Source organism: Myotis brandtii, unplaced genomic scaffold, assembly GCF_000412655.1.
Source record: "Myotis brandtii unplaced genomic scaffold, ASM41265v1 scaffold902, whole genome shotgun sequence".
Taxonomy (NCBI): Eukaryota; Metazoa; Chordata; class Mammalia; order Chiroptera; family Vespertilionidae; genus Myotis; species Myotis brandtii.
In genome coordinates, this window is record NW_005371709.1 from 2,482,818 (window position 1) to 2,510,079 (window position 27,262).

Below are 27,262 nucleotides of genomic sequence, written 5' to 3' on the forward strand. Positions count from 1 at the left end.
GCTGTTCAGAAATCAGCATTTCTCCATGCTCGCTGGGGTGGTTTGCAGCCCAGGTGAGACCCTCCGTCTAGGTATCCAGATAAGCCCACAGCTGAGGCAGGAGGAGGGCAGTGGGCCTGCATGCATGGAGGGGACCAGCTAGGATGCCCGAGGGGCTTCTTCAGTGAGCCCGGTGCAGATGGAGGCTGCTCCCTGAGGGGCAGGGAGGGGACAAGCCTTGAAGTGGAGGCAACAGGCTATTGCCAGTCAAATGTCCAGCATTTGGAAGAGGTGGTGCCCAGAGAGTCCCTAGGGGCATCCACCAGCAGAGACTGAGGGGCAGGGCAGATGTGCCCAGAGCAGGGAGCGGGGGGACACCCCCAGAGGGGCTCCCCTCATCAGTGAAGGTACAGCTGGAATGCCGAGCTCAGTCACGGCCCGCTGCTCCTCCAAGACAACGAGCCATGTTCTCCCAAGATGAGACCAACCTTGGCTCCCTCGGCTCTCAGAGACCTGAGGAGGCCGGAGGGCCCGCCTTCTGCTGTGGGCAGTGCGAGCTAACAGGTGGTCTGACAGCCTGCCCATAAATCAGCTCCGGCCATCAGGTGGCCTCCCCGCAGGTCAGGAGCAGCAGAGGCCGCTTGTTTCTCCTCACCTCCACCACCACCCACCCTCGCCCCAGCCCCGCCGGGCCCACCTGGCTCCCTGAATCCGCCCCTTGTCTCCCAGCCTCCTACCCTGACCAAATGTTTACGGACACTTCCATGGTCAACCAAGACCAGGGATGATTTTTCCACTGAACCTATAGGACTGGGCCTCTTCTGGCTGGAGCACAATACTGACCTCTGTCAGGTGCTGGCAGCCACGAGGGAGCAGGCAGGGAGAGCTCCCTTGGCCCAGCCCAGCAAAGCCCTTCTCACCCAACCCCCACAAAGGGGTCAGGCCTGCTCTACACGCCAGTTCTGTCCCCTGGCAGTATCTTCCCTGGGACCAAGAAAGATCCTCCCAGAGACCAGGGAGGCCCTGGAGCCCACCCTTCATTTCCTCAGGCACGACGCTCCCTCCTGGTGGCCCCCTCCTGGCTGGTCTGAAGTCAGCTGGTGTGCCAGCAAGCATCTGGGCTGTGTACCATGAAGAGTTGCATCTGACTGTGTGGAACAGCAACGCCAAGAAACGGGGGCTTCTGCACACTAGAGCTCTGGAGACAAGCAGGGAAGGGTCCATGTCCCAGACTGTCTTCCTGTTCTGCCCAAGGGTGGCTTTGGTGCTCACGGTTACAAAATGGTGCCTCCTCCCAACTTCTCGGCCACACTCGGGCAGCAAGGTGGGGAAGTGCTAATAGCAAAAGCAGCGTGTCAGCTGTCTCGGCCCTTTTGATCAGGGAAACAGTAATTTCCCAACACATCCCACATGGTAGATTTCCACTTCTAGCTCACCAGCCAGAAGTCACATGGCCCCCTAGTTTAAAGGGAGCAGAGAAGTCAAGTGTTTCAGCTGGGCACACTCAGAGTTCTGAGAGAGAGCAGGAAGGATGGGGCTAAACACTCAAAATCAGGTGAGAAGAGGTAGCAAAGCCCAGTTCTGGTGTCCAATCCTGTGACTTAGTGACTGTGTGACACTGAGAACATGGCCCAGCTGTAAAATAGAGTCATCATGTCTATTTCACAAGGTAGCTGAGTGTTAAGTGGAAAATTGTATGAAAAGTACCTGGAGCCCAGCGGTGTGGCTCAGTGGTTGGTCATAGACCTATGAACCAGGAGATCATGGTTCAATTCCTGGTCAGGGTACATGCCCAGGTTGTGGGCTTGATCTCCAGTGGGGGGCATACAGGAGGCAGTCGATCAATGATTCTCTCTCATCACTGATGTTTCTCTCTCCTTCTCCCTTCCTCTCTGAAATCAATAAAAATATATTTAAAGAAAAGAGTACATGGAAACAATGCCCAGCACTTAGAAGATGTTCATTAAATGGCAGGTAGTTTTTTACCACAGGTCTGCACATGATATGTGCTCAATAAATCCCTAATTGACTTATTAATCAACTAAGAAATCACTACAGAAAGGAAGGCAGGGAAAAGACAGGAAGAGCTTATCTAAAAGCCAGAACTGTCGCTTTCAGAAGGGGAGTGGAAGCTACATTTGGACTTCTGCTTCAGGAAAAATATCCCCAATATAGGGGAGAGACATATAATACCAGTAATCAATAAGTGTCAAGCCTATGCTGGGTGGCAGGCACTACTTAAAGCATCTTAACATTCTAATGTAAGCTTCCCAACAGCCCTTTGAGGTAGGTACTATTATTATCCCCATTTTAATAAGGTGGCTCAGAGAGGTTAAGGAATTTGTTGAAGGTCACACAGCTTGTACATGGTGGTAGTGCTAGGATTTGAGCCAAGGACAGGCCAGAGGGATACAGGCAGCCAGGCTTCTGCCACCCCACCCCACCCCCCGCTTCATAGGATGATAACTGGGAGCCCTGCTCCAATCCCACTCCAAGAGCCCTGACAGCAGCAGAGGAGCCAGCCTCAGACTGTGGCTTTTCTCGGGACTCCCAGAGCAGCCCACCATGACCCCCACTCCCTTCTCAGCCCCGTCAGCATTCAGCCTCCTGGGTCCCACAAAGGAAGCTCACATCCCACAACTGTTTAGTCGGCTGTAATCCTAGCTAAAGTTCACTCCTTGGGAAATACAACGTGGGGGGTGGTTGCTCCTGGAATGTGTGTGGCTGAGACCCAGTGTCCCAACCCAGACAGCAGGCTCTACTGGGGCCCTGAAGAGAGCAGCAGCCAGGGGAATCCGGAGTCCCCAGCCCCCAGTTGTGCCAGAGAATGGAATGTGCTGCTCTGGGTGTTAAAACAGACCCAGCCAAGGAAGGGGGGCCTGGGAGTTGGCAGAGTGGGGAGAGCTCTACCACAAGGCTGCCTCTGTTCCCCTGGAGGCTGAGCCCACTCATTAGGGCTGGGGGTGGGCAGGCCCCTCCTGTTAGCTCAGTGCTCAGAAGCTCCTAGAGCTAGAGGGGCAGGCAGAACAGGGGAGGCTGACAGTCAGGGCAGCTGTTCCCCAAAGTTTCTCTTATGAGGCATCTATTGGTACCTCTGGCACAATTCACATCCCGGCCCAGTGGCTTCCTAGCTATGTGACCTGGGGCAGGTTACTTAACTTCCTCAGGGCCTCCATTTACCCATCAGTTACATGGAATAAATAACAGAACTACTTTGGGGACTTTCATAACATTTACATGATAATATGCTCAGCATGTTGCCCGGCACAAGTGCTCAATGAACATAGGTATTATCGTTATCTTAGGGCCACCTGCATTAGGATAGATGCTGGAGCCAGGGCCCCTCAAAGGGGTTGCCTCCTTGAAGGTTCCATGGAGACAAGGGAATGACAGTGGAGCTTCGTTTGGCTTCAGTATCGAAGGTGATCAAGGACCACAAAGATCCTAGAAAGCATGGCCAGTACCAGGTCTCCCAGGGCCACTAGAGCCTGCTTCCCACCATTACCAACCCCAAAAAGATGGGCAGAACCTTCCAACCCAGCCAGGCGGTGGGAGCTGGCAGCCCATCGCAGGTCTGCCCAGCAGGCACCAGGGCTGTAGCGGAACCCGGCTCCTGTCCCCTCCTCCTGGGTGCTCAAGAACTGGAAGGAATCTTTTAAACAGGCAGCCAGCTCTGCAATGGACAGTCTGTCTTCCAGGCCACCCCACGTTCAGCCCTCTCCATGCTGTTGACCCCAGCCAAGAATGTAAGGCACAATGCAGCCCTGATAAATCCCTCCGTGGTTTCACAGTTCCTGTCCTTTAAAGCCGTCCATCCCCGGCCTGCTTCACGGAGGCCCTCACATACACCACCGGTAAAACAAGGAGGTGGCCCTAACTTCCCTTCTGTGGGGCTACAGACCTCAGATGAGGGGAACCATGTTTGTCCTGTATCCCATGCCCCGCAAGCTACTGGGCTACAGTCTGCATTTCACCAACATTCGGCACTGTCTTCCTTTTCCCAAAATAAAATTATATTGACCCGGCTTATTCCAACTACACTCTGGCCACTCTCTGAGATTCTTTCCTGAATAACAATCTAAGATTATTTTCTGGTGTAAAAAAAAAAAAAGAAAAAAAATTGCTGTTCTAAGCCACCCAGGGCAGAGCTGTTCTTTCTTTCTCTGAAGATTGCCAGGATGGTGGCAATAAGCTGGCGTTTACTGAGTGCTTACTATGTGCCAGGCACTGCACTCCAACTCACATGGACTATCTCATTTAATCCTCACAAGTGCCCTCTGAGACCAATGTCACTATCATCCCCATTTTACAGACGAGTAAAGTAACATAGAAAGGCTCGGGGCAATGCCCCTATGGCAACTTAAATGGCGCCACTATAGCTGATAGAGCAGGCCCACAGCAAGCACCCTCCCCTACCACCTCCAGGACACTCCCTGACTAACGCAGGCTCTAAGTCCCCTGCTCCATCTAACTGCATGGGGAACACGTATCCTCCCATGGACAGTGTCACCGCTGCATGAGAGGACAGACTGGATGATGTCGGAGCAGCCTTTCAGCTGACCTACCCTTGACACACCCCCTCATGAGAAGTGCTGGCACAGCCCCAGCTGCCTCTTCCCTAGGCCTGTGCTCACTCCTGTCCCCTTTTGCTCAAAGGCCCTTCCTATTTTATTTTCCACTCCTCCACCTGATGGCCCACCAGACTGCTAAGGCTGCCTTATATGTTTTGTGGTGGTGGTTTTGTAGAGAGAGGAAGGGAGAGGGAGAGAGTGAAACATTGATCAGCTGCCTCCTGCACACCCCTTAGCATGTGCCCTGACTAGGAATCAAACCAACAACCTTTTGGTGCACGTGACGATGCCCGACCGAGCCACACTGACCAGGGCTGCCTTAATACTTTTTAAAGTGAATAAGCTCATCTGTAAAAGCTGCCAGGACAAGGTCCTGCTGCTTCCCTGCCTCTCAGGACCCCTATGGAGCTGCTGGGCTCCTCCACACCAGGGGAAGCTCCTGAGCTTCACAGAATCCCACCTAGACCAGACCAGGCTGCAGCATGCTGCAAGGACACCCGGCAGCTAAATCCGAGTTGCACGTGCATGGGGCTGCCACATAACCTAACTCCCTAAGACAGGGTCTCACACTCCCTTCTTCACTGCCCCAGGCCTACCATCTGGAGGCATAGCTCCTGCCCAGCCCTGGTCTGCCAAGTGCCATGCTGAGCCTTTCCCAGCCACTGCTTAACTTCCCTGGACCTCAATTTCCTTACCTGTAAAATGGGGAGAAGTACAGCACCTGCCTCATAGGGCCACTGTGAAGATTAAATGAAACAATGTGTGTAAAGCACTTACCACAGTGCCTGACAACCAGTAAACACCCTCCACACCCCAGCCTTCAAGAACTACTTATACCCCCATCTCACAGCCAATCCTCTTACCGGCTGGCTCTCAGCCTCACCTAGGGCAGATCCGTTTTTGTTTTCTCAGAAGGATTAGCTAAAATCTTTCCATTCTATAGCCTACATTGCTTAGTTTACTGAATTCTGGTCCCAACCAACCCCAGCCCCCACAATTTGGTCACAAGACAGAGCCTCAAGTCAATCCAACAAACATGTGCTGAGCCTGTCCTGTGCAAGGCACAGCTTTCCTCCTCCTGCCCCCGGCTCATACCCAGACTTCGCCTCCATGCCCATCCACCCCTGTGCTGCAGGCACAGCCCAGGCCCACACACTCAGCCAGCACTGGGGGGATCGGCTCTCTGGCCTTAGGGAGAGGGTGAGCGCAAGGACCAGGTCAAAAACAAGAAGCTTGAGGCCTTTTTATTGATAATTCTCCATATACACAGAAGTCCTTTAGTTCCTCTCCAGTGTAATAAAGCACAGGGTACTTAACGCTCATCTCTGAACAGGACAAAGGAGCCTGAGGAAGGGGGACACCAAGGCCTGCCTGGTTCCCCAGGGACTTGCCCCTCACCGGCCTGGAGCAGGCCCCCGTCTTCCCAGCCCAGTCTAGACTGTTGGCCTGGCGAGAAAGCTGGTCTAGAATGGTCCTCGCCTCCCCAACCTGCCTCCTGGGTCCCTGCTTAGGGTGTAGGAACATCTCCACCTCCTATGGGCTCTGAGTCCCAGGACTCCAGGGAAGCATCCTAGGGCCGAAGCCCCCATCCTCAGCCCATTGCCTGTGCCATGTTCCCAGGAACCATGAAATAAATAAATAAATACTTCAAAAAAGCAGGGCAGCTCCAGGGGAGGGAAGGGGTGCCTGAGCCCGCTCATGGCTTAGAGAGACACAAAGCCCAGAGAGCACATAAATGCATGTGAAACTGCTGGAGAGAGGATGGGGACCCTAAGTGGCCTTGTCCCATAACTAAAACTGTTTTGCTGGAGAACAGCCTGGACCCTAGGACCCAGCTCAGCAAGATCACATGCTTCCCAGGCCCCCAAGGGCCAAGGGCTCAGGACCTCTGCTCCGGTCTCACACTACATGGGACGAGGTGCTGGGGAGGGGAAATGCAGCTCTGAGCCAGAGGAGGGGTGCCCGAGGCTCTGAGCAGTGGGAGCAGAAGTGATCGGAGTGCCTGGCATCTACCCATCAGGGCTGAGGGCAGCTGTGAGCTGAGATTCTGCACGTCAAGATTTCTGCAACGTGGGGCTGAGGTCCTTTGAGCTGCTGGGACTCCTACGTTTTGCTCTGATTAATACAAGGACTCTGCCAGGCCCTCCTAGTCACAGCCTCCTCTGGGGGAACTTGGGAACTTCAACCCTGTTTCTAGAAACACTTTTGGTCTTGTAAGCCTAAAAGTGTTGGTGGGCAAATAATGAGATCCTGGTGCCTGGAGGGACATTCACACAGCAGAGTTGGGGCATGGCACTCCCTCGCCTGCGCAGACTCTGGGGCAAACGTCTTGGCCCAGTACCCCACGGGAGGAGGAATCTCTTTCCCAGTTTCTGATCTCCGGTCTCAGAGTATTCCCAGCTTTGGAGAGCCTCCCTGATCCTCAGAGACCCCAGTGGAGACCAGGAGTGGCTCTCTTCTGCCCTCTAGCTTATATTCCTGCCCAGGCCAAAGTCCACTAACAGCCCAGGACAGAGCAAGGCAAACATATCAGACCCTCCAGGGGCTCCTCTCCCCTCTGTTGACCATCTGCAGGAGTGGGGAACAGCTCCAGAACCCAGCTGGACACAGCAAGGGCAGAGAAGGGAAGCCTACCTAGCATTCGGGCCACATTTGCCCAGCACACGCCACACAGGGCTGGGGGTAGGGAGAGTAGGGTCTACTGCTGGCCCAGGGACCGGCGCTTGCTCGGATCCTGTCCCCTCTTCTCACTTGTTCAAGGTCTGGTTACACGAGGCACACACAAACACAGTCTCTCTCTGGGCTTCGGGGGCTGAAAAGGGGGAAGAACTTGGTGAGACACTTCCTCATGCCCTTTGGCTCATGACCCCAACTACCAGAACCACCTCCCCAGCCCCCAAAGCCCCACAGACCACCCACTGCTCAGCCCACACCCTTGCCAACCCAGCTCACTAGCCTGCCCTTGGAGACATCTTTTCATGGGAACCAGGGACTTTGGGGGTGACCATGCCAACAGCAGGCCTCTCCCAGGTGTTCTATGCATTAGAAATTATTTTGCCACCAACTCAACACCTTTAAAAATGTTTTTTAAATAAAGTGCCAGAAGAAAAATTTCCAAGATGTTTTAACAGTGGTTTTCTCTGGGTGATAAGATTACAGATTTATTTTTCTCTTCCTACTTCTTCTGTATGGTAATTTCCAAAACTTCCAGTATAAGCACATGCTACCTGCATGACCGGAAGGAAAGACAAAAACCCTTGATTCCTCATTGTAACGTATTACAAGGAACTGTGTGAAACAGGCTCCCTTTCTAGAGCGTGCATATGCGTTTATCCTATGTGCATGTGGAGCTCTGCCTTCTGCTCATCTGTATGTTGTTTTGTTTACAATGATAATGTACAGCTTTTATAGAAGGAAAAGACATTCTTCTTTATTTTATCAGAAGTATTACCAAGGCAATGAGGAAAAGAATGAAATTCAGGATGGTGGTCTCTGGGGAAGCAAGTGTGGCAGTGGGAGCCAGTGGTGTGGCTAACACTGCTTTAACTTTGAAGTGTTTTAACTTCAAAGAAGCCGTCACAGTCATTCATTATCACCCACCATAATTTTGATAGATCATATATATTCTTTTGTGTTTTTTATTGTTAAAGGCGATGGAGGAGATGTTACTACAGGCCAGACCAGGATCCCAAGTTCCCTTGACCTATCACTGACCCCTCATTCCTATCCCACAGGCAGCACCTCCTCAGAGGTGGGAACAACCACGCTCTCCCACTGCCCTGACCCTCAGCCGCCTGCACCACTCACCTGTGGCCCCCATGGAAGACTTGGGCACCTTGAAGGAGCAGCACCGGGAGCAGAAGCTATTTCCACAGTTACTGCAGCTCCGCTGCCAACAAGAGCCAAGGTCAGTATGCGACCCATCCCCAGCCCCAGGCACCCGGAGCCCTCAGCACCCCCTCCTGCCCACCCACAGATCCCACCCAAGGAACCTGGGACATCTGTGGACTGGGGAGGTGCCCAGGTGGGGCAGGACCGAGACCCAACAGGGAACCCTCAAGACTTACCCTCTTCTTCAGCACTGAGAAGGTGGCCGAGCAGCCTGTACAGCTCCCTGAGAAAGAGGCAGCAGCTCAGCCTTGAGCCTCTCAACTCTCACCCGCTCCTGAGTCTTCCAAATGGGGACTCAGGACACCAGCCCAGACTCCTTGGCTGGGAGCAGTGAGTAAGGGAGCAAAGTCCAGATCCAGAGACAGAAGGAAGGGAGACTACAGAGCTGCCAGTCCCTATACCCTCCTGGGGCTTAGAGGCCCACCTGAAGGCTCAGCCGAAATAGAGGAGCATCCAGCAGAATGTGCCCCCTGGAAACCACCCGAAGCTGACAGGGTCACCACCCCTCTGTGGTCCAGGGTGGCACTTCTGGAACCCAGTTCCTTATCTTCCCACAAGCTCAGTAAGGACAGAGGGATAAGAAGTAACCCACATTCACTCAACAATCCCGCTCTGTGGGTCCCATGGACGCCGCAGTACCCCTCACTCTTGTCACAAACCCATACCCACAATTCCAAGACTTTGGCCCTGTGGCCACGGTGCCCCTCCCTGTCCCTGTCCCGACTGTACCGAAGTTGTTGGTGGGGTACCGCTTGCGGAGCCGCTCTGTGAGCCGCGACACCTTGCTGCGCAGCACTTCATTCTTGCTCAGGAACCCGTTGTCGTGCAGGGCCAGCTCGTCCTCTACCGGGCACGGGGCACCCTCATCCTCCTCCTGTAGGAACAGCTCCTTCCAGTCCCGCCCACCTGGTGGCAGGGCTCCAGGGCCTGCATGCAGAGGCACCCAGCACAGCGGACCCCACGAGGTGTGGTGACTGTGGCCACCCTCCCCCTGCCTGGCCCCCGCCCACCTCATCAAGGCTCCTACTTACCAGCACCACCAAGTGGGTCTCCTGCTTCCCGAGGTGCAGGGGAGAAGAAAACAAGGAGAGAGACAGCAGGAAGGAAGTTGCTATGAGGCAGCCCCCAGCAAAAGGAAACACTCAAGTGTTACTCTGAGTTCTGTCCAAGCAAGTCCCAAAGGGTGACATTAACAGAGGCCCCCATAAAAGGACCCCAGCATCAAACAAGCTTGGGAGGAGCTGTGTCCTGATTTTCAAACTGGGTGAGATTGATTAAGTGGGTCATTCTTTAAACAGAATAGAACAGAACAGGGAAGAAAAGATCCCTTATGATGCATTTGTTAGGAAACTTGTTTCAGTTAAGCTTTATCCATATTATAAACATAAGTGTGAACTGGGCCAAGATGTGTATGTGTTTCTTACTGTGGGTTATAAACAGAAATGCTTGAAAGCACCGCCATCCAGATTCAGCATCTACAATCGTGTATGAAAGTCTCAGAGAAATCTTTCAGTGGTTGAAAAGTAAATGGACCAGGCTGATGTAAAAGTGAATGGGCTAGGTGAAAACCATAGGCCCGATGAAAACGCCCAAGACCCCATTTCTTATGTCTCAATTTCCCACTTTGAAAGAGAAATTATTTCCTACTATAAGAAAACAATAGCACAAATGTAACAAAATGACAGCTGCCACTAGGACTCAGTGACCAGGGAACATGAGGAGGGGTGGGGGAGGGGACTGTGTGACTTTCTAAAGGGGACAGTCACTCCTAAGCTACACGGGCCACTGCAGACTCAGGGCTACCAGAGCTGCTGAAAAATTGAAAATCCACAGTTTTCACTGAAATCTCCCCATTTTTAAATATTGGCTCAAAAAATATAAGGTATGTATGCCAAATAAGACACTATAAACTATCAGCTTGAACTACTGTCTTAAAATCGGAAAAACTGTTTAACTTTCTCTGACCTAGAACTTGGCCATGCAACCACTTTCTCCAACCTCCTCTCCCTGCCCCGCAAAGAGGCATCTTTCAGCCCTCATTCTGCCTAAGAGTAGTTGGGGACCAGGCAGTGCCCTCCCCCAAATCTGCCTTCCCCACACCAAAGATGCCAAGTCCACATCTGCAGCCAGTCCCCAGCAGGGCATTCCCAGAGGCTTCCAGAGCCATCCCTGCCCTGGGCAGCCAGGACAGGTCACTAGATCAGCAACAGGACAGGCACAAGTTCAGTGGCCCCCTTTCACCCACTGAGTTTGAGCTCAGAGCAAGTTTCAGCTTCTCACTTGGATATAAGAGAATTTAAGAACCCAGATTTGGGATGTGAGAAGCCACATAGCTCCAGGACCACCCAATTTCTGGCCTGGTCAGTAGAGGGTGCTGGGGAAAAGGGCCACCCACCTCAATCGCATCTTTAAATTCCTCATCAGGCTCAGCCTCCTCGGCCTCCTCCACGCTGCCTGGCGTGAGGTCCTGGGAAGAGAGATTTTATTGAGAAGGAGGAGTCGCAGCCCTGGCACCTAAGGCAGAGGCCACCTCCCCTGAGCCAGCACTCAGGTTTCCCAAACTTCTATTCCTGCCCCGGAGGAAATGGCACAACTGCAAGAAAGAAGGAAGTCATGGGAAAGAGGCGCTCTCTGACCTAGCGGGAACAGGGAGATGGGACCAAGACCAGGGTGGAGGACCTGTGGTGGCTTCAGCACAGGTGTTGAGAGCATGGACTCTGGAACCACAGGGCCGCCTGAATCTTGGCAACACCACCCTCCAGCAACCACTATGCCTCAGCCTTCTCTGGGAAGGAGAACAAAATCTCATCCCCAGAAATAGCCTACGCCTCATGGGGTTAATACCTATAAAGTGCTTGGAACAGCAGAGTACTCAGTAAAGCACAGAGTAGCTATTATTATTACAACTAGAGGCCCAGTGCACAAAAATTTGTGCGAGGGCTGATCAGGGGGTTGGGGTGCCTTCCCCTGTCACGAACAGAGTAGGGCGGATAGGGAGGTTGTGGCCCCGCCCCCTGTCACACACAGAGCCGCAGGGCAATCAGGGGATTGGGGAGCTCCCCCCTATCAGGCACAGAGCAGGGCTGATCAGGGGGTTGGGGTGCCTTCCCCTGTCACGAACAGAGTAGGGCGGATAGGGAGGTTGTGGCCCCGCCCCCTGTCACACACAGAGCCGCAGGGCAATCAGGGGATTGGGGAGCTCCCCCCTATCAGGCACAGAGGAGGGCTGATCAGGGGGTTGGGGTGCCTTTCCCTGTCACGAACAGAGTAGGGCGGATAGGGAGGTTGTGGCCCCGCCCCCTGTCACACACAGAGCCGCAGGGCAATCAGGGGATTGGGGAGCTCCCCCCTATCAGGCACAGAGGAGGGCTGATCAGGGGGTTGGGGTGCCTTCCCCTGTCACGAACAGAGTAGGGCGGATAGGGAGGTTGTGGCCCCGCCCCCTGTCACACACAGAGCCGCAGGGCAATCAGGGGATTGGGGAGCTCCCCCCTATCAGGCACAGAGGAGGGCTGATCAGGGGGTTGGGGTGCCTTCCCCTGTCACGAACAGAGTAGGGAGGTTGTGGCCCCGCCCCCTGTCACACACAGAGCCGCAGGGCAATCAGGGGATTGGGGAGCTCCCCCCTATCAGGCACAGAGGAGGGCTGATCAGGGGGTTGGGGTGCCTTTCCCTGTCACGAACAGAGTAGGGCGGATAGGGAGGTTGTGGCCCCGCCCCCTGTCACACACAGAGCCGCAGGGCGATCAGGGGATTGGGGAGCTCCCCCCTATCAGGCACAGAACAGGGTTGATCAGGGGGTTGGGGTGCCTTCCCCTGTCATGAACAGAGCAGGGCAGATAGTGAGGTTGTGGCCCCGCCCCCTGTCACACACAGAGCCGCAGGGCGATCAGGGGGTTTGGGCGCTGCCCCCTGTCATGCTGATCCCGGTGCCGGGAGCCTCGCTGCTCCGCTGATCCCGGTGCTGGGAGGCATATTACCCTTTTACTATATAGGATAGAGGCCTGGTGCATGGGTAGGGGCTGGCTGGTTTGCCCTGAAGGGTGTCCTGGATCAGGGTGGGGGTCCTGGATCAGGGTGGGGGTCCCCCTGGCTGAGGGGCTGAGGGCCGTTTTCAGGTTGGCGGGTGACTGAAGCTCCCAACGGCTTTTTTCTTTTTTTTTTCTTTTTTTCTATTCTGGGCCAGCTTTAGCTCTGAGGCCTCACTGCTGAAAGCAGGTTTCTGGCCTTTACCTTCTGTATTTGATACAATGTTGCAGTCCGGCTGGCTGAAGCTCGGGCTGACTGAAAGCCGGTTTCTGGGGTTTTGTTTAGCTTCTATATTTGTTACATAGTTGCTTAGAGTTGCAGCTGAGAGGCCGGCAGGTCAGGCAGGGAACGTTGGAGTTCGCCTTCACTGGAGCAAGCAAGCCTCCCTGCTCACTTCAGTGCATGGCTGCCGGCCGCCATCTTGGCTGACAGTTAATTTGCATAAGGATATGCTGATTAGCCAATGGGAAGGGTAGCGGTCGTACGCTAATTACCATGTTTCTCTTTTATTAGTGTAGATTATTACTATCAAGCACTTCAGAGGGGATGAGGCCTAGGGAGAAACAGGAACTACATAGAGGCCAGTCCAGGAGCTATGTGCTACGAACAAGCTGGTAATAGGAAGGTGCCGGAACCTGCCCACAGCAGGCTCTGCCCTGACGGTGGGGGACGCTCACCTCTGTGGGTGTGGGCGCAGGCGTGCAGTCTGGCAGAACGCCCTTCCCTCCAGCATCCGGGGATGGTGGGCTCTGGAAGGTACCCTCTTCCTGGCTGGATTTCATCCGCCGCTGCAGACATGCCCTGTACTCAGACACCACTACCAGGGCAAGAAGAGTAGGATGGGAGGCAGAAACAGGATGGAATGAGTGGTGCTTTGGGGGTATCCATTTCTGCTGCTGGCTGCCTCTTCCTCCAGCATCCCACTCTTGCTGCAGGAAAGAGTCACCCTCCTAATTCCAAACAAGTCACCTAACCTAACATCATAAAAAAAAGCAGAGATACCCCACCCACCCTATGAGATTACTGTAGAGACTAAACGTAGTAAGTGCTTGATAAATTAGGGATTCTGTAATTAATTACCCAACCACACCAAGTAAAATAAATATAGCAATCAGCCAAACATATGTAAAGGCCCAAGTGTCTATGACTCAGGGCTTCTCCAGCCTGCCTCATTGCTTTAGAAGCCAGGCGGCAGACAGGGACTCTGGGATCACACAGAGATGTGGCAGCAACTCCAGGGGGCTGTGTCCCGGAAGTCAGGTGGCAGCACTGGGAAAACATCCCTCCCTTACCTCCCAGAAGCCACCATATCACCTAAGCAGTGATTCACCTGCTTCAGAAAGGCAGAGGGACCCCTACTATAGCAGCCTCCCCTGTGTCCCACCGAACATCTCAGAGAAGCAGAGCCCAGGGGAGCCCGCCTAATGTGGTGCTGCCCCCTTGTGGAAAGAATAGCAAATAGATGATCAGCGATAGAGACAAGCAAGGAGCCCATCTGTCAGACTCTCCAGGGCTTACCTCGGAAGAACTCCACGTTCCCTAGAAAGAGTGTGCTGTTTAAAAGGGCAAGGACCCAGCACAGCGGCAGCAGATACAGCATGCAAACTGTGGCCAGAAGAGCTCCATAGAACCTGGATTGACAGAGGAACCACAGGATCAGAAATTCCTAAGACCAGAAGGAAACAATTTGGAGCACCCCGCATAGGCCTCGGGCAAGAAATAGCACTGGGCAGTTAATAAACTGACAAGATCTGCTGATCAAACAAGTGGACAATAAAGCAAAGTGGAAGGCTTGACAACCACCAACAAGTCACCGGTTGCTAACAATGGATACTGGTGAGGCTGTTGCAATGGCTGAGGCTGGGGCCACGTAAACTGGTTCAACGCTCATCACTCCTCAGGCTCTAGACTCTGAAGTCTAGAATAAGACAAACTTGGCTTTGCATCCAACTTTGCCATTTCTTGCTTTGTGCCCTTAGGCAAGTCCCTTGGTTTTTCTGAGTGTCACTTCCTGCACAGGTAAAGTGGGGATTAAAATAGTGCCTGCCTCCTAGAGTTATTACGAAGAGTAAGACAATATGAAGAGTAATACAATACATGGCAGGTGTTGAGCACAGGGCCTGGCACAAGGGGGAAACTAAATAACTATTAGTTGTCATTATTATTTATATATAAAGGACCTAAAGAACATTCCTTCCATTTGATCCAGTAGTTCCATCCTTGAATTTATTCTAAGAAAATATTTTCAAAAGCTAAACCCATACAAATGTTCACTACGGGGTTAGTAATAAAAGTAAAACTGGCTAAATGTAGAATAGAATGGTTCCATATATCATAGCATCTGCACCCTCGATATTAATCTGGTATTACAATAATTCCAAAAGTCATATGGCAACAAAGAAAACCATTGATGATATATAATGGTAAGTGAAAAAGAAAAAAAAGGGAATCTCACATACGTTATGAAACTATAGAGTATATATGCACATGACCAACTCTAGAAGTCAATCTAAACATGGTATCAGCCGCTGTATCAGGGTGGGAGACGACATAGTGCAGTGATGGCGAACCTTTTGAGCTCGGCGTGTCAGCATTTTGAAAAACCCTAACTTAACTCTGGTGCCGTGTCACATATAGAAATTTTTTGATATTTGCAACCATAATAAAACAAAGATTTATATTTTTGATATGTATTTTATATATTTAAATGCCATTTAACAAAGAAAAATCAACCAAAAAAATGAGTTCTCGTGTCACCTCTGACAGGCGTGTCATAGGTTCGCCATCACTGACATAGTGAGTGATTTTTCTATTATTAAAATATTTTACCATACACAAAGCAGTGCATTCCCACCTGCAAGCTTCTCTTCCCCTGAGTTAGGGGCCCTGGGGCCCTCAAGGCAGCTGGCTTTGCCTGGGGCTCAAGTTACAAATTCCTCCAGGGCAGTGGGAGTGGGAGTGGGAGTGGGAGCAGAGGGGCACTCACTGTGAGGACACGGTGGGGTTCTCCCAGCGCAGCACCCGGTAGGCGGCTTCACAGGTGCAGCACAGGCGGCGCAGGAAGGCCTCCAGCTGGATCAAGCTGCAGACACAAGGGGCATCTATGAGCCGCACGCCCGGCCCCACTCACCCAAGGGGCCTGACAGAGCTCTGGGGCAGCAGAGCCTGGGACTTCACAGGCACAGCTGCTAGGGATGGCCAGTCTCTTCAAACCCGCAGGAGGGGCCGGAGAGCTCAGGAGAACATTCGTACATTTCAGTCCCCTTTTTGGAATCCCTGCTGAGGTGGAAATAGGAAAAAGGTTCCTGCTCTGGTCTCTCTAACTATTGCTATGAGGCCAGTTACTTACCTTTACTTAAGAGGGCTGCCGTTTTCCTCTATAAAATGAGGAGCGGGGTACCCACCTCACAGATACTCTAGAGCTGTGAGGATAAATGACAGGAGGTAGACAGATCAATGTGCCTCCACCTGGTGTGTAAGGCAGACTCACTTGGAGAGCTTTTTTTAATGGATGCACCACAAAAGCAATGAGCACAAGCTGTACAATGAGTATCCAGGCCTTGGTTTCTGAAGGGCCCCTGGGGAAAATGGCTGATTCTAGAGTCAGGGCAGGGAAAGTATAAGATGAATTTGAACATCATTTAGTCCCATAAAGGAAGCACTCAAAAAAGATGGGGGCATATCGAAAGAACACAGAAGCCAGTTCAAAAGAGACCCTACTGGCCAAATCTAGGACAATTTGAGATCAAAATCTGTAACAGTAATACATTATAAGTCATTAAATTAAGTTTAAAAATCTTGAGTTCATATTGATAATAAGTAAGAATTACAGTAGAATGCCAGTTAATAATGACAATTACAAAATCACCTTTGCAATCATCATAGGAATAAACTGGTGAAGGCAAGACTCATCAATGGATTTAAAAGTAGGTAAATATTTGATAAGGAACAAGGTATTTACTTGTGTACCCCCCTCAGATTACTAACTCTAAAGAGTGAAAGGGTCATCTTACCGTGGAGAAACCTTAACCAAGGGATCAAAGATACTACCTCCCATAACAAGACAAACTGACATCACGTATCTCCTGACGAAAAGCATTGACAATGACATGTCACTTGTCATCTCCTGCCAACAATGCACAACCTGAATCTAATCGTGAGCAACTAGGTAACCCCAAACTGAGGAAAATACCACAAAATAATAAGCTTGTTCTATTAAAAAGTGTCAAGGTCTCGAGAAACAGAAGTCCCTGAGGAACTATTACAGGTTACAGGAGACTAAAGGGACATAAAAATAAATGTAATGTGTGATTCTGGATTGGATCCTGGATCAGGAGAAATTTATATAAAAGACCTTATTAATACAAGCGGTAAAATCTGATTATGAACTCTGTATTAAATAATAATACTAATGTTAATGTTATCAATGTAAATATCCCTAATTTTGATTACAGGACTGTGGCTACATAAGAGAATGTCCTTGGCCCAACCAGTGTGGCTCAGTGGTTGAGCATCAACCTATGAACCAGGAGATCACGGTTCAATTCCCGGTCAGGGCACATGCCTGGGTTGTGGGCTCAATCCCCAGTAGGAGGTGTGCAGGAGGCAGCTGATCAATGATCCTCTCTCATTATTGATGTTTGTCCCTCTCACTTCCTCTCTCTGAAGCCAATGGAAACGTATTTTTTAAAAAAAGAGAGAATGTCCTTGTTCTTAGAAAATACACACTGAAGTATCTGGGTAACAGGCATGATGTTTGCAACTTACTTTCAAATGGTTCAGGAAGAAAAAACAGTGTAAAGAGAGACAGATGCAGCCAATGTGGCAAAATGTTGATAATTATTCTGAATAAAGGGCACATGAGAGTTCTTTGTATTATTCTTGCAACTCTTCTGCTAGTTTTTGTTTGTTTTGTCTTTTTACTTTCACAACTTCATTTTAATTAGTCATATATGGGCTTACTAACTACAATCTATGCCCTAATAAAGATTGAACTATACATTCCAGTTGACTTTAGGTTAAAATCATTTCAAAGAAAAAGATTAAAAAAAACAAACAGATATTCAAACCCCACTCCAGATAACTCAGATTTTCGGGGGGTGGAGGAGAGGGGCTCTGTTTATAACTGTTTTTTGGCTGCCAGGGAGGGATGAGGACCCTGCTGTCTGTCAAGAGAGCGCAGTTCAGGGAGGAGCACCAAATGGCAGCTGCCACTGAAGTGATGTTAATATTATGCACCAGGCTTACGGTGCTTCCTCAGCAGTACCAGCTCTGTCACATCTAAGAAGTGTCTCCATAGTGCAGTGAACATGACTAATATTTACTGAACGACTCCTGGGTACTAGACACTCATTTAATCTGCACAACCACCTATGAGGTAAGCCTATTATTATCTCCTTTAACAGATGAAGCAGCTGAGGCACAGGAAAGCTAAGCAACCTGCCCAGTGTCACACAGCAAGTAAATGTAAGAGCTAGGATTGGAACACGGCTGTGGCTCCTGCATGCACACACTAAGTCAAGACCCTAAACCAGGGGTGGGCAAACTTTTTGACTTGAGGGCCACAATGGGTTCTTAAACTGGACCGGAGGGCCGGAACAAAAGCATGGATGGAGTGTTTGTGTGAACTAATATAAATTCAAAGTAAACATCATTACATAAAAGGGTTCGTTTTTTTTTTTTTTTAGTTTTATTCATTCCAAACGGGCCGGATCCGGCCCGGGGGCCGTAGTTTGCCCACAGCTGCTTTAGACTATGGTTGTTTTGGTGTCACACAGTATATAGGATTAGATAACAAAACAATGTAATCTACAGTGTTGGACAAGTAAGGATGTGCCTTAACAGATCTGCTCCTAAAAGCACTTGCTAAAAATGAACACATATTTACATATAACATTATTTAAAAATCTGCACTTCCACTTACAGAAAGGGGGAGAATTGCTAATTCCTATTGCAATGCAAGTACACTCATCTGCTTAGGCACCATCTCCTGGGAAAGCACATGATTCATCCTTCACAGCCAGGGGAGACGCCCCACTCCTGACATCACAGCTCAGCACTGAGCTACAGTTATGAAGTAGCAACGAAAATAATTTTATGGTTGGGGGTCACCACAACATGAGGAACTGTGTTAAAGGGTTGCGGCATTAGGAAGGTTGAGAACCACTGCCCTAAACTCTCTCGAGTGGAGAGAAAACAAGCTGTGAAACCAGCTGGATCTGGATTCTCATCCCAACTCCGTCCATTTCTAGCTGTGAAAGCCCCTTTCCTCATCCATAAACGAAGGATAATAATAGTAGCTACCTCCCAGAACTATTAAAAAGATGAAAAGAAATGGACATCTGTGGTTTGCCTAATACAATGCCTGGCACACTCAGTGTGGTGGGAGGTGTGACTGTGACTGTGACTGTCCCTCACCTCCCTGGCTCCTTCCATACTCACAAGCACTTCACCTCGGCCACAGCCTCGGGGCGAGACAGGCGAACTCTCTGCAGGTCCTCCTGCCTCACGCTATGATACTTCCTCCGCATGAGCTCAGACTCCGGCAGCCGTGCCCGGCAGACCTCCTGCAGGTAGCCCAGAAGGGCGGGCACTGAAATCACCAAGGCACCCACTGAGTACCACGCACCTGTGGGATCAATAATACTGTAGGTAAACAGGTAGCAAGGGCCAGGCGTTTCACCCACCCACACGTCCACATGCTTCCTCCCTCACCTCCTCCAGGGCTCTGCCCAAGAGGCCTTCTCTGATCACTCCATAGAAAACAGTGTCTCCCCCCTCACTCTCCAGCCCCTTGCCCCAGCTTTATTTTACTTCACAGAACTATCATATGACAGATTATAGGTATGGTTGTTGTCTCTTTCACAAACGCAGACTCTTAAGGGCTGGGCCTTTGTCTAGTCACTGCTGTAGCATCAAACGCATGTTTTTAATATTAAGAAACCTACACTAGCATACAATAGGTGGCTCATGCCTGGAGTCTGGCCACTGGGGCTTCCCGATGACTGACATTCTGACCTTTGGACCACTGGGGCAGATTGGAAACCTTCCCTTTGACTTTTAGGATATCCCAGACCACCGTGGACTGAAAAATGGTAAGGCTGAGAGAAAATCCAAAGGAACTCTGGTACCCTGGAGGCAGGCTAATAGAGCTCTCGCTGGGCACAGAGTAAATGCTCACTAAATATCTGTTCTATGAACTAATTTACTTTGGAAATACGTTCGGAAAAACCTAACAGCCTGGGAATGCTATCTGAGTTCAATCAGGCAAAGAGCCCCACTGAGAAGCAACAGGAGGCCTTATGTGAAATGGGTTTATTTTCAACCCACTGAGTCCATCTCTCCATAGAAAACCAAGGAGACACTTGAGAAATGTGGGTTCAACAGAAGAAGGAATACGTGAGTCAAGGACCCAGCTCCTCAGAACAATCTGTCCCAGGTCCTCCACTCATTTCCCCTGAGGGTTCAGCTGTTTTGTTGTTTCGGGTTTTTTTGCAGCCATCTGCCAGTTTCAACAAGAAAAAGAGCTGGGTCACAGCACACCTTGTCATAACAGTCCCCCAGGAGACATCACTACCCAGGACCCATACTGCCACCCACCTGTCCACACATCTACCTCAAAGGCATCACACTAGACTCCTTACTGGTGGTGACTGTCCAGCAACCCCTGCTGGGCTCATTTGCTGAGCCACAGAAAATCAACAGATGTGGCAAAAATCCTCCTCGGCTTACCTTTCTGTCCCCTCACCCCATATCATGCCCCAAATGACCCCGGAATCAGCTTGGAAGCCAAAATGGAAAAAGTATTCAGTCAAGAAGGAAACGATGATAATAATGACGACACAGAAGACCCCCTGACCTGCAGGGAAGATAATCCATGTCCCCCAGTGGATACCTAAACCCGTGGATAGTACTGAATCCTACATAAACTGTTTTTTTCTATACATACATATCTTTGATAAAGTTTAATTTATAAATTAGGCAATTTCACAGACAGAAGATTCGTTCTTCCTGTAGAGCTTACCGACCTCAGCATACTTGATTTTCTTAAGTCAAGAACTTTCACCTTTTCACTTACAGGAAGTACTTTACAGTTTCTCTCTGGCATATCGAAACTGCCAGCACCACTACTCTTGTGCTTTGGAGCCTTTATTTAGTAAAAAAGAGTGTTACTTGAACACAAGCACTGCAGTACCATGACAGTCAATCTGATAACCAAGAGGTCTGCTAAGTGACAGGTAGCATATACAGAGTGGATACACTGCAAGGGGATGATTCTCATCCCCGGAGGGACAGAGAGATTCCATCAGGCTACTCAGACTGGCACTCAATTTAAAACGTATAAATTGCTTATTTCTGGAATTTTCCATTTAATATTTTTGAAAATATTTTTAAAGCCTATGCTAGCACACAGTAGGTTGACAGTGGACAACTGAAACCATAGAACACACAACTGTGGATAAGGGCGGACTACTGTCAGGTATTGGCTGCTTACTCTGTCAAGCACTGAGCTAAGTGTCATACACAGATCCTCTCATTCCCTACAACTACCCTCTGTGGAAAGCACTGTCATTATCCTCCTTTTAGACATGAGGAAAATTAGGTATTAGGGCACCCCCCAACCCAGCCAGGATTCTAGCCCAGAACATGTCTCTCCAGAACCTGTGTTCTGACAGCATGCAGACACAGAGGAAGGCCAGCTCCAGGGCAAGACCAGTGGCTCCTTCACATGGGGCTGCTTTTCGGAATTCCTCCCCATATTCATTCACACACAAAAAACCCGGCCCCTGGAAGCAGTTCTTACCCTCATTCAAGGTGAGGAACAAGACGTTGAGGCCCAGGCAGGTCAGCAAGGAACACAAAGGCGTCTGCCACCTACAACACAAAGAGTTCTAGTCACTAAAGACCAGCCAGATGCTCCTCCAGGTGGGAAGCGGGGGGGGGGGAGCCAGCACAGGTGAGTCATTAAAACCAGGAGCAAGAGGAGGGGGCCTGAGCTCAGGGTGTCAAGGAGAAATGAAAACTGGGTCTCACTTGGACAGGTGACTGGGAGAGGAGTTAAAGTCACATATTAGGCCCTGGGGTGAGAAAAGGTATCCTCTTGGAACTAGAAGGCCTGTAGCACTTTCTCCAAGGAAGAGGAAACATTCATAACATTAACTACTAAGAAACCTAGTGAAGAGTACACTCTCCCATTCTACCTAAGATTGCATTCCCTTGGCTGGAGCTGAAATACCAAAGATGCCTCACTGGAGCACGGCAGAGCAGAGCAGAGCAGACCAGCACAGGGCAGAGCAGAGCAGACCAGCACAGGGCAGAGCAGAGCAGAGTAGACCAGCATAGGGCAGAGCAGAGCAGACCAGCACAGGGCAAAGCAGAGCAGACCAGCACAGGGCAAAGCAGACCCGCACCGAGTGGAGCAGGGCAGAGCAAACCATCGAGGAGCAGGCAGAGCTGTCTAGCCAGAGAGGAGCCTGGCCCCCAGGCCGCCTCACAGCCTGCTGTTTTCATAGCCAGTGCTGTGTTACAATCAAGCTGTTTTGCACTGAATCAAGTTTCCTTCTTCACTGAACCCCAAATTGGAGATTCATGTTAGCACTGAATTGATGCCAACAACCATCTGTTGACAGTTGTTTGTGCACATTCACCCAACCCCCTGGGGCACTCAAAAAAAAAAAAAAAAGGAAAGAAACCTAGTTAATACCAGTTAACCTGTGTTTTGAAAGGTTCTATGGTTCTATTCTCTTTAAAAGGTGACAATGACAAACATTCTTTAAAATTTTCCTTTATTTTTATTGAGATATAATTTACATATAGCATTCCTTTTTACAGTTTCATAGAACATATATTCACTGCACAAGAGTCATCTAATCCAGAAATCAAGAGAACAAAATATAAAGGATTTCTTTGACCCCATTTGTAACTTTCTCTTATTTCTGCAATTTTGAGTTTATTTTATATATATGTTATTTCAAAAAGAGAAAAATATCTTAACGTATTAAAAAATGAAGACAAAACCAGGGTGTAGCATTCTCAGCAAACATGCCCTAAATAAACAGGAACAGATGGGAGCAGACAGACCTAACTCCCACCATCACCACCTAATGGCAAAGCAGAAGCCTCCAAAGAGGGAAGAAAGACCAGAGACTCAGGCTGCTGAAGACAAGCAAACACTGCTGGCTGAGTCCCTGATAAAAGACATTTAATAGGGAAAAAGGAGCACAGATGTAGCAATGAAGCTACTGGCTCCTATAGTCTAAAGAGCAGCATCAGCCGGGCCAGCATGACTCAAAAGCTGAGCATCAAACTATGAACCAAGAGGTCGCAGTTTGATTCCCGCTCAGGGCAGGCAGGCCAGGAATTGCAGGAGGCAGCCGATCAAAGATTCTCTCTCAACATTGATGTCTCTCTCTCTCTCTCTCTCTTCTTTCCTCTCCGAAATCAATAAAAATATATTTTAAAAAAAAATAAAGAGCAGCATCAGCATATTTAAGGTCATCCATCAGAGGAGAAAAACAAATAGAAAAATAAACAGGTAAATTACTGACAAGCAATGTATTCAGAACTTAAATGTTTTTGGGGGGGGGGGGCGGGTTGCTCTAATTTGGGTATTTCAGAGTTACTAAATGAGGTTAGCTAATTTAGGTGCTGCTTTTATTTCTTAACAGTTATAGCAAGGAAATGAATGACCTCTCTCTGCCTGTTTCTTAAAATTCAAAACATTTCAACTGTACCACCCTAATTAGGCCTCCAAACCATTTAGTGGCAGCTACCAGGGTAAAAGCAGATTAAAAGCCAGGTCTAAGCCAATCCCACTTCAGAAATAAAAGCATCACACAGCCACTGAAGTCACTTTCATTTCAAAGCCTCTTCCATTCTATCTGTCTTCACTGACACTTTGGACCATCAGGACCTACCTACTGGAGTCACTGGTCCCAGAGGAGAGGAGTCGTTTTAAAAATCTACTGCAGCTGTCGGCTTCAAACCTAACAGCCACAGCTCAAGATTAGGTCCCTCTTCAAAATCAAATCCTCTTTACTAAGAACAGAACAATCAAACACACAAACTAATCTGACAGCCACTTTCACAGAGCAGAGCAGTCTCCCAGTGGCGCAGAGACCACAAGCTCCTGAGGGCATTTTAGGCCTGATGCTTCTCCATCCAGCTTTAATCAATCCCACCACATCCTCAGATTTCTTTTCCTTTTTTTTAATATATACTTAATTTCAGAGAGGAAGGGAAAGGGAGGGAGGGAGGGAGAGGGAGAAGGAGAGGGAGAGGGAGAGGGAAAGGGAAAGGGAGAGGGGGAGGGGGGGGGGAGAGAGAGAGAGAGAGAGAGAGAGAGAGAGAGAGAGAAACATCAATGATGAGAATCACTGATTGGCTGCCTCCTGGGGATCGAGCCAGCAACCCAGGCATGTGCCATTGACCAAAACTGAACCTGGAACCCTTCAGTCTGCAGGCCTACGCTCTATCCACTGAGCCAAACCAGCTAGGACCACATCCTCAGATTTCTAATTTCATAAAGGAAAAACTTCTAATACATTAGTGCTAAGAACACTAATAGACCAGAGGCAGAAAAGGAGAAGGGCCAAAAAAGGGCAAAACACATACATATATACACATACGTACATATATATACATGCATACACCCACACACATAGTAGAAAACACCAGAGAGCACAGCTCCATGCTCTCCAGAGCCCACCCTCTCCCCTAGGGAAGACTGACATTCATTCCAGATAGTTGGTCCCACCATGACTATAAAATAAGCCCCTCCTCATACTATCTCACTATCCCTTTCACCAAGAGTAGAGTGATCTAACAGTAGAGAACATTGCCCTGGAACATTGACTAGCTCATCTCCAGAGATAATGCCATAAATTAAAGGGGTTCTGGGAAGAATAAGAAAAATAAGGGCCTTGGTACAAAAGTTAAAAATAAATCTCCCACTATTTCCACACTGAGGTAAGAATGATTGCTCAACAGCACACTTAGAGGTTAACCCAACTCAACTCACTCTGCCTCCTACCTGTCTCTCTTGAGCATCTTAGAGGGTTAAAGGTCCTTTATGAGAATCTAATAAAATTAGAAGCTTCTCCCTAGAGATACACACGTGCCCACATATAATTTTTCATTCAGTTTCAGGAGCTTCATATGTCCCTAAAGCCCACTTCACAGGTTCCAGGGTAAGAATGCCTGCTGTTTATGTACTCCCACTGAGGTGCAATATTAAGAACACAGGAGCTTTGTAAACAAATATTTTTTATTTAAATCTAATCCTTTACATCTACCTTGCAGTTTGCACCGTGAGGAAGCAACCAGACATATCTGTGTAGGAAGTTCCCCAGAACAGTGAGCCAAGTCTCTCCAGCAAGTTAGTGTCATAAAAGAAGATTGAGAAAGACAAAAGACATAGTAACCACAGAGAATGCATAGTCTGGACTAGAACCTGATTTGGTCCAAAAATTGTAAATGACATCCTTGGAACAACTGAGGAAATCTGAATAAGAACTGGTTATAGGAAGATATCGTAGAATTATTGTTAATTTTGTTAGCTATGATGTAACTTTGATTATGAAAAAAAAAAGTCCTTATTTAGAGACAAACAGAAGTATTTAGAGAGTGAAATGGCACATATCTGTAATTTAAAATACATTTATGCCTGGCCGGTATGGCTCAGTGGTTGAACATTGACCTATGAACCAGGTAACGATTCGATTCCTGGTCAAGACACATGCTCGGGTTCCAGGCTCAATCCCCAGTAGGAGGTGTGCAGGAAGCAGCCAATCAATGATTGTCTCTCATCTTGATGCTTCTATCTCTCTCCCCCTCTCCCTTCCTCGTTCTAAAATCAATAAAAACATATTTTTAAAAAATGAAAATTAAAAAAATGAAATATTTCTTATAAAATGAGCTGAAAGGAGAAAAAGACAATAATATAGGATGAAAATCAAAGCAGAATAAGAAGAAAAAAAATTGAGATCTATAATCGTAAAGGATTAGGGAAAATGATACCTGCTTATTCATAGGTATTTGTATTTCTTTAACTTAGGTTCAAAATTATATTCTAATTTTATTATTAATTAGGCTATTATTGGAGGGGGGAAAGCCTACTTTAGATATAGAAGGCCCAATATTCAAGGTTCGCTCACAATCCTAGGGTATGAGCTTATTCAACCACAAAGAACAAATCCTAGTGAAAGGCCAGATGGTTCCCAGTGCCTGCCTCTCCTGGGCTGGGCCTGAAACAGAGTGGGCCTGGAACAAGCCCAAAGGCCCAATGGCCCTTCCCTAGGGCAGAAAGGACAGCCCAGCCACTGCCTAAATGGCCAGCACAACTACAGAGCAGGAAGACAGGAAGCCCAGCAGGTCAGAGCAACTCTACCAAGTCTGTACCTGAGCAAGTACCGGACACCATCACCTGCGTCCTTCAGGGGTTCCAGGTAGATCTCCAGCCTCTTGTAGGACAGAACCAAGTTGAAAAGATCAAACGTCGGGGACTTGGCAGGGGACTTGGCAGGGGCAGGTGGAGACTCCAGAGGAGCCTCAGGCATCACGCTGGGGCTGGCCTCGGGCCCACACCCCTCACGCTCAGATGACTGCATCCTGTAACCATAACAATTCCTGACATTTGCATCACACTTCCAATGCCCCACGCACTTCTACTTGCATTATTTCAGGTACTGCCTACAACCAACCTGTGAGGGAGGGGCAGGACTATAGGTGGAATGTCCATTTCACAAAGGAAGAAACGAACATTCAGGAAGGTGAAATGAATTTTGCAGATATAAACTCCTGCTCTTCTGACTCTCCCTCTAATGCAGCGGTTCTCAACCTGGGGGTCGCGACCCCTTTGGGGGGGTCGAGCGACCCTTTCACAGGGGTCACCTAAGACCATCAGAAAACACACATATAATTACATATTGTTTTTGTGATTAATCACTATGCTTTAATTATGTTCAATTTGTAACAATGAAATTGGGGGTCACCATAACATGAGGAACTGTATTAAAGGGTCGCGGCATTAGGAAGGTTGAGAACCACTGCTCTAATGTCCTTTGTCCCACTGACCCAACGAGAGCATAAACCGTAAAGACCAAGCTGAAGGGAGGCAGCCGGGGGTCCTAAGAGAACCGATGTCCTGAAATATGTTTCTCCCACTGTTTACCGGTGGATTCCTTCGCCTCCTTCAGGTCCTTAGCTTAAGCATCACTTCCTGCCAACACATCCCGTCCGGACTTAGGGGAGACCCTCCCCAGAGCTCCCAAAAAGTTACGCACTCGCTCCAGCAGCATCGATCACACCAATGTGCCACTCCCCGCTGCCCTGCCAGGCTACCCTCCTTCCCTTTAAGCTCCACCAGGTCAAGGACTGTGTCTTCCATGTACCACTGTTTCTGCTCACAGTGGGCAAGTGAGTGAATGGACTGCCCACCCTCAGGACCCCGTGCTCCCCTCCGCGCCTCCCCATTCTCTCACCCCTCCCTCTCCCTTCCGTTCTCAACCTTCCGGACCATCCCTGCCCCTTGCCTCCCCCTTTCCTCCCTCGGACCCCGAGGAGCAGTCATCACCTCCTGAAACGCCCAACCTCCCTTCCCGGAGGAGAGCCACCGGAAACGCTCACCCTCTTTCCTAATTTCAAAGTCCTACCCAAACGCTAAGCAGAAAACAAGGGGGCGGGACCTCGGCGCACAGCAGCGTAAACCCATCCCGGGCAAGGGGCTGCAATCCATCGGCGGGGGCCGGGGCGACACCGGGGCCACGGGGGCCCGAACCCCCCCGCAGGCCCAG

At 49.5% G+C, this 27,262-nt stretch overlaps 1 protein-coding gene across 2 annotated transcripts; it reads right to left on the minus strand.

Moving 5' to 3' along the window:
- Positions 1-5,777: 5,777 nt before the first annotated feature.
- Positions 5,778-26,078, minus strand: ZFYVE27 (zinc finger, FYVE domain containing 27). 2 transcript variants are annotated; one of them, XM_014532695.1, is made up of 12 exons: positions 25,869-26,078; positions 21,274-21,344; positions 18,912-19,098; positions 15,457-15,552; positions 13,989-14,101; positions 13,148-13,287; positions 10,837-10,908; positions 9,473-9,493; positions 9,171-9,315; positions 8,618-8,664; positions 8,358-8,439; positions 5,778-7,362 (listed from the first exon to the last, which is right to left on the minus strand). In XM_014532695.1, exons 1-12 carry the CDS (start codon positions 26,075-26,077, stop codon positions 7,298-7,300), a joined length of 1,248 nt encoding a protein of 415 aa, XP_014388181.1. In that variant the 5' UTR covers position 26,078; the 3' UTR covers positions 5,778-7,297. The 2 variants fall into 2 exon arrangements, with proteins under 2 accessions (XP_014388181.1, XP_014388182.1); XM_014532696.1 differs by lacking the exon at positions 9,473-9,493.
- Positions 26,079-27,262: the final 1,184 nt, after the last annotated feature.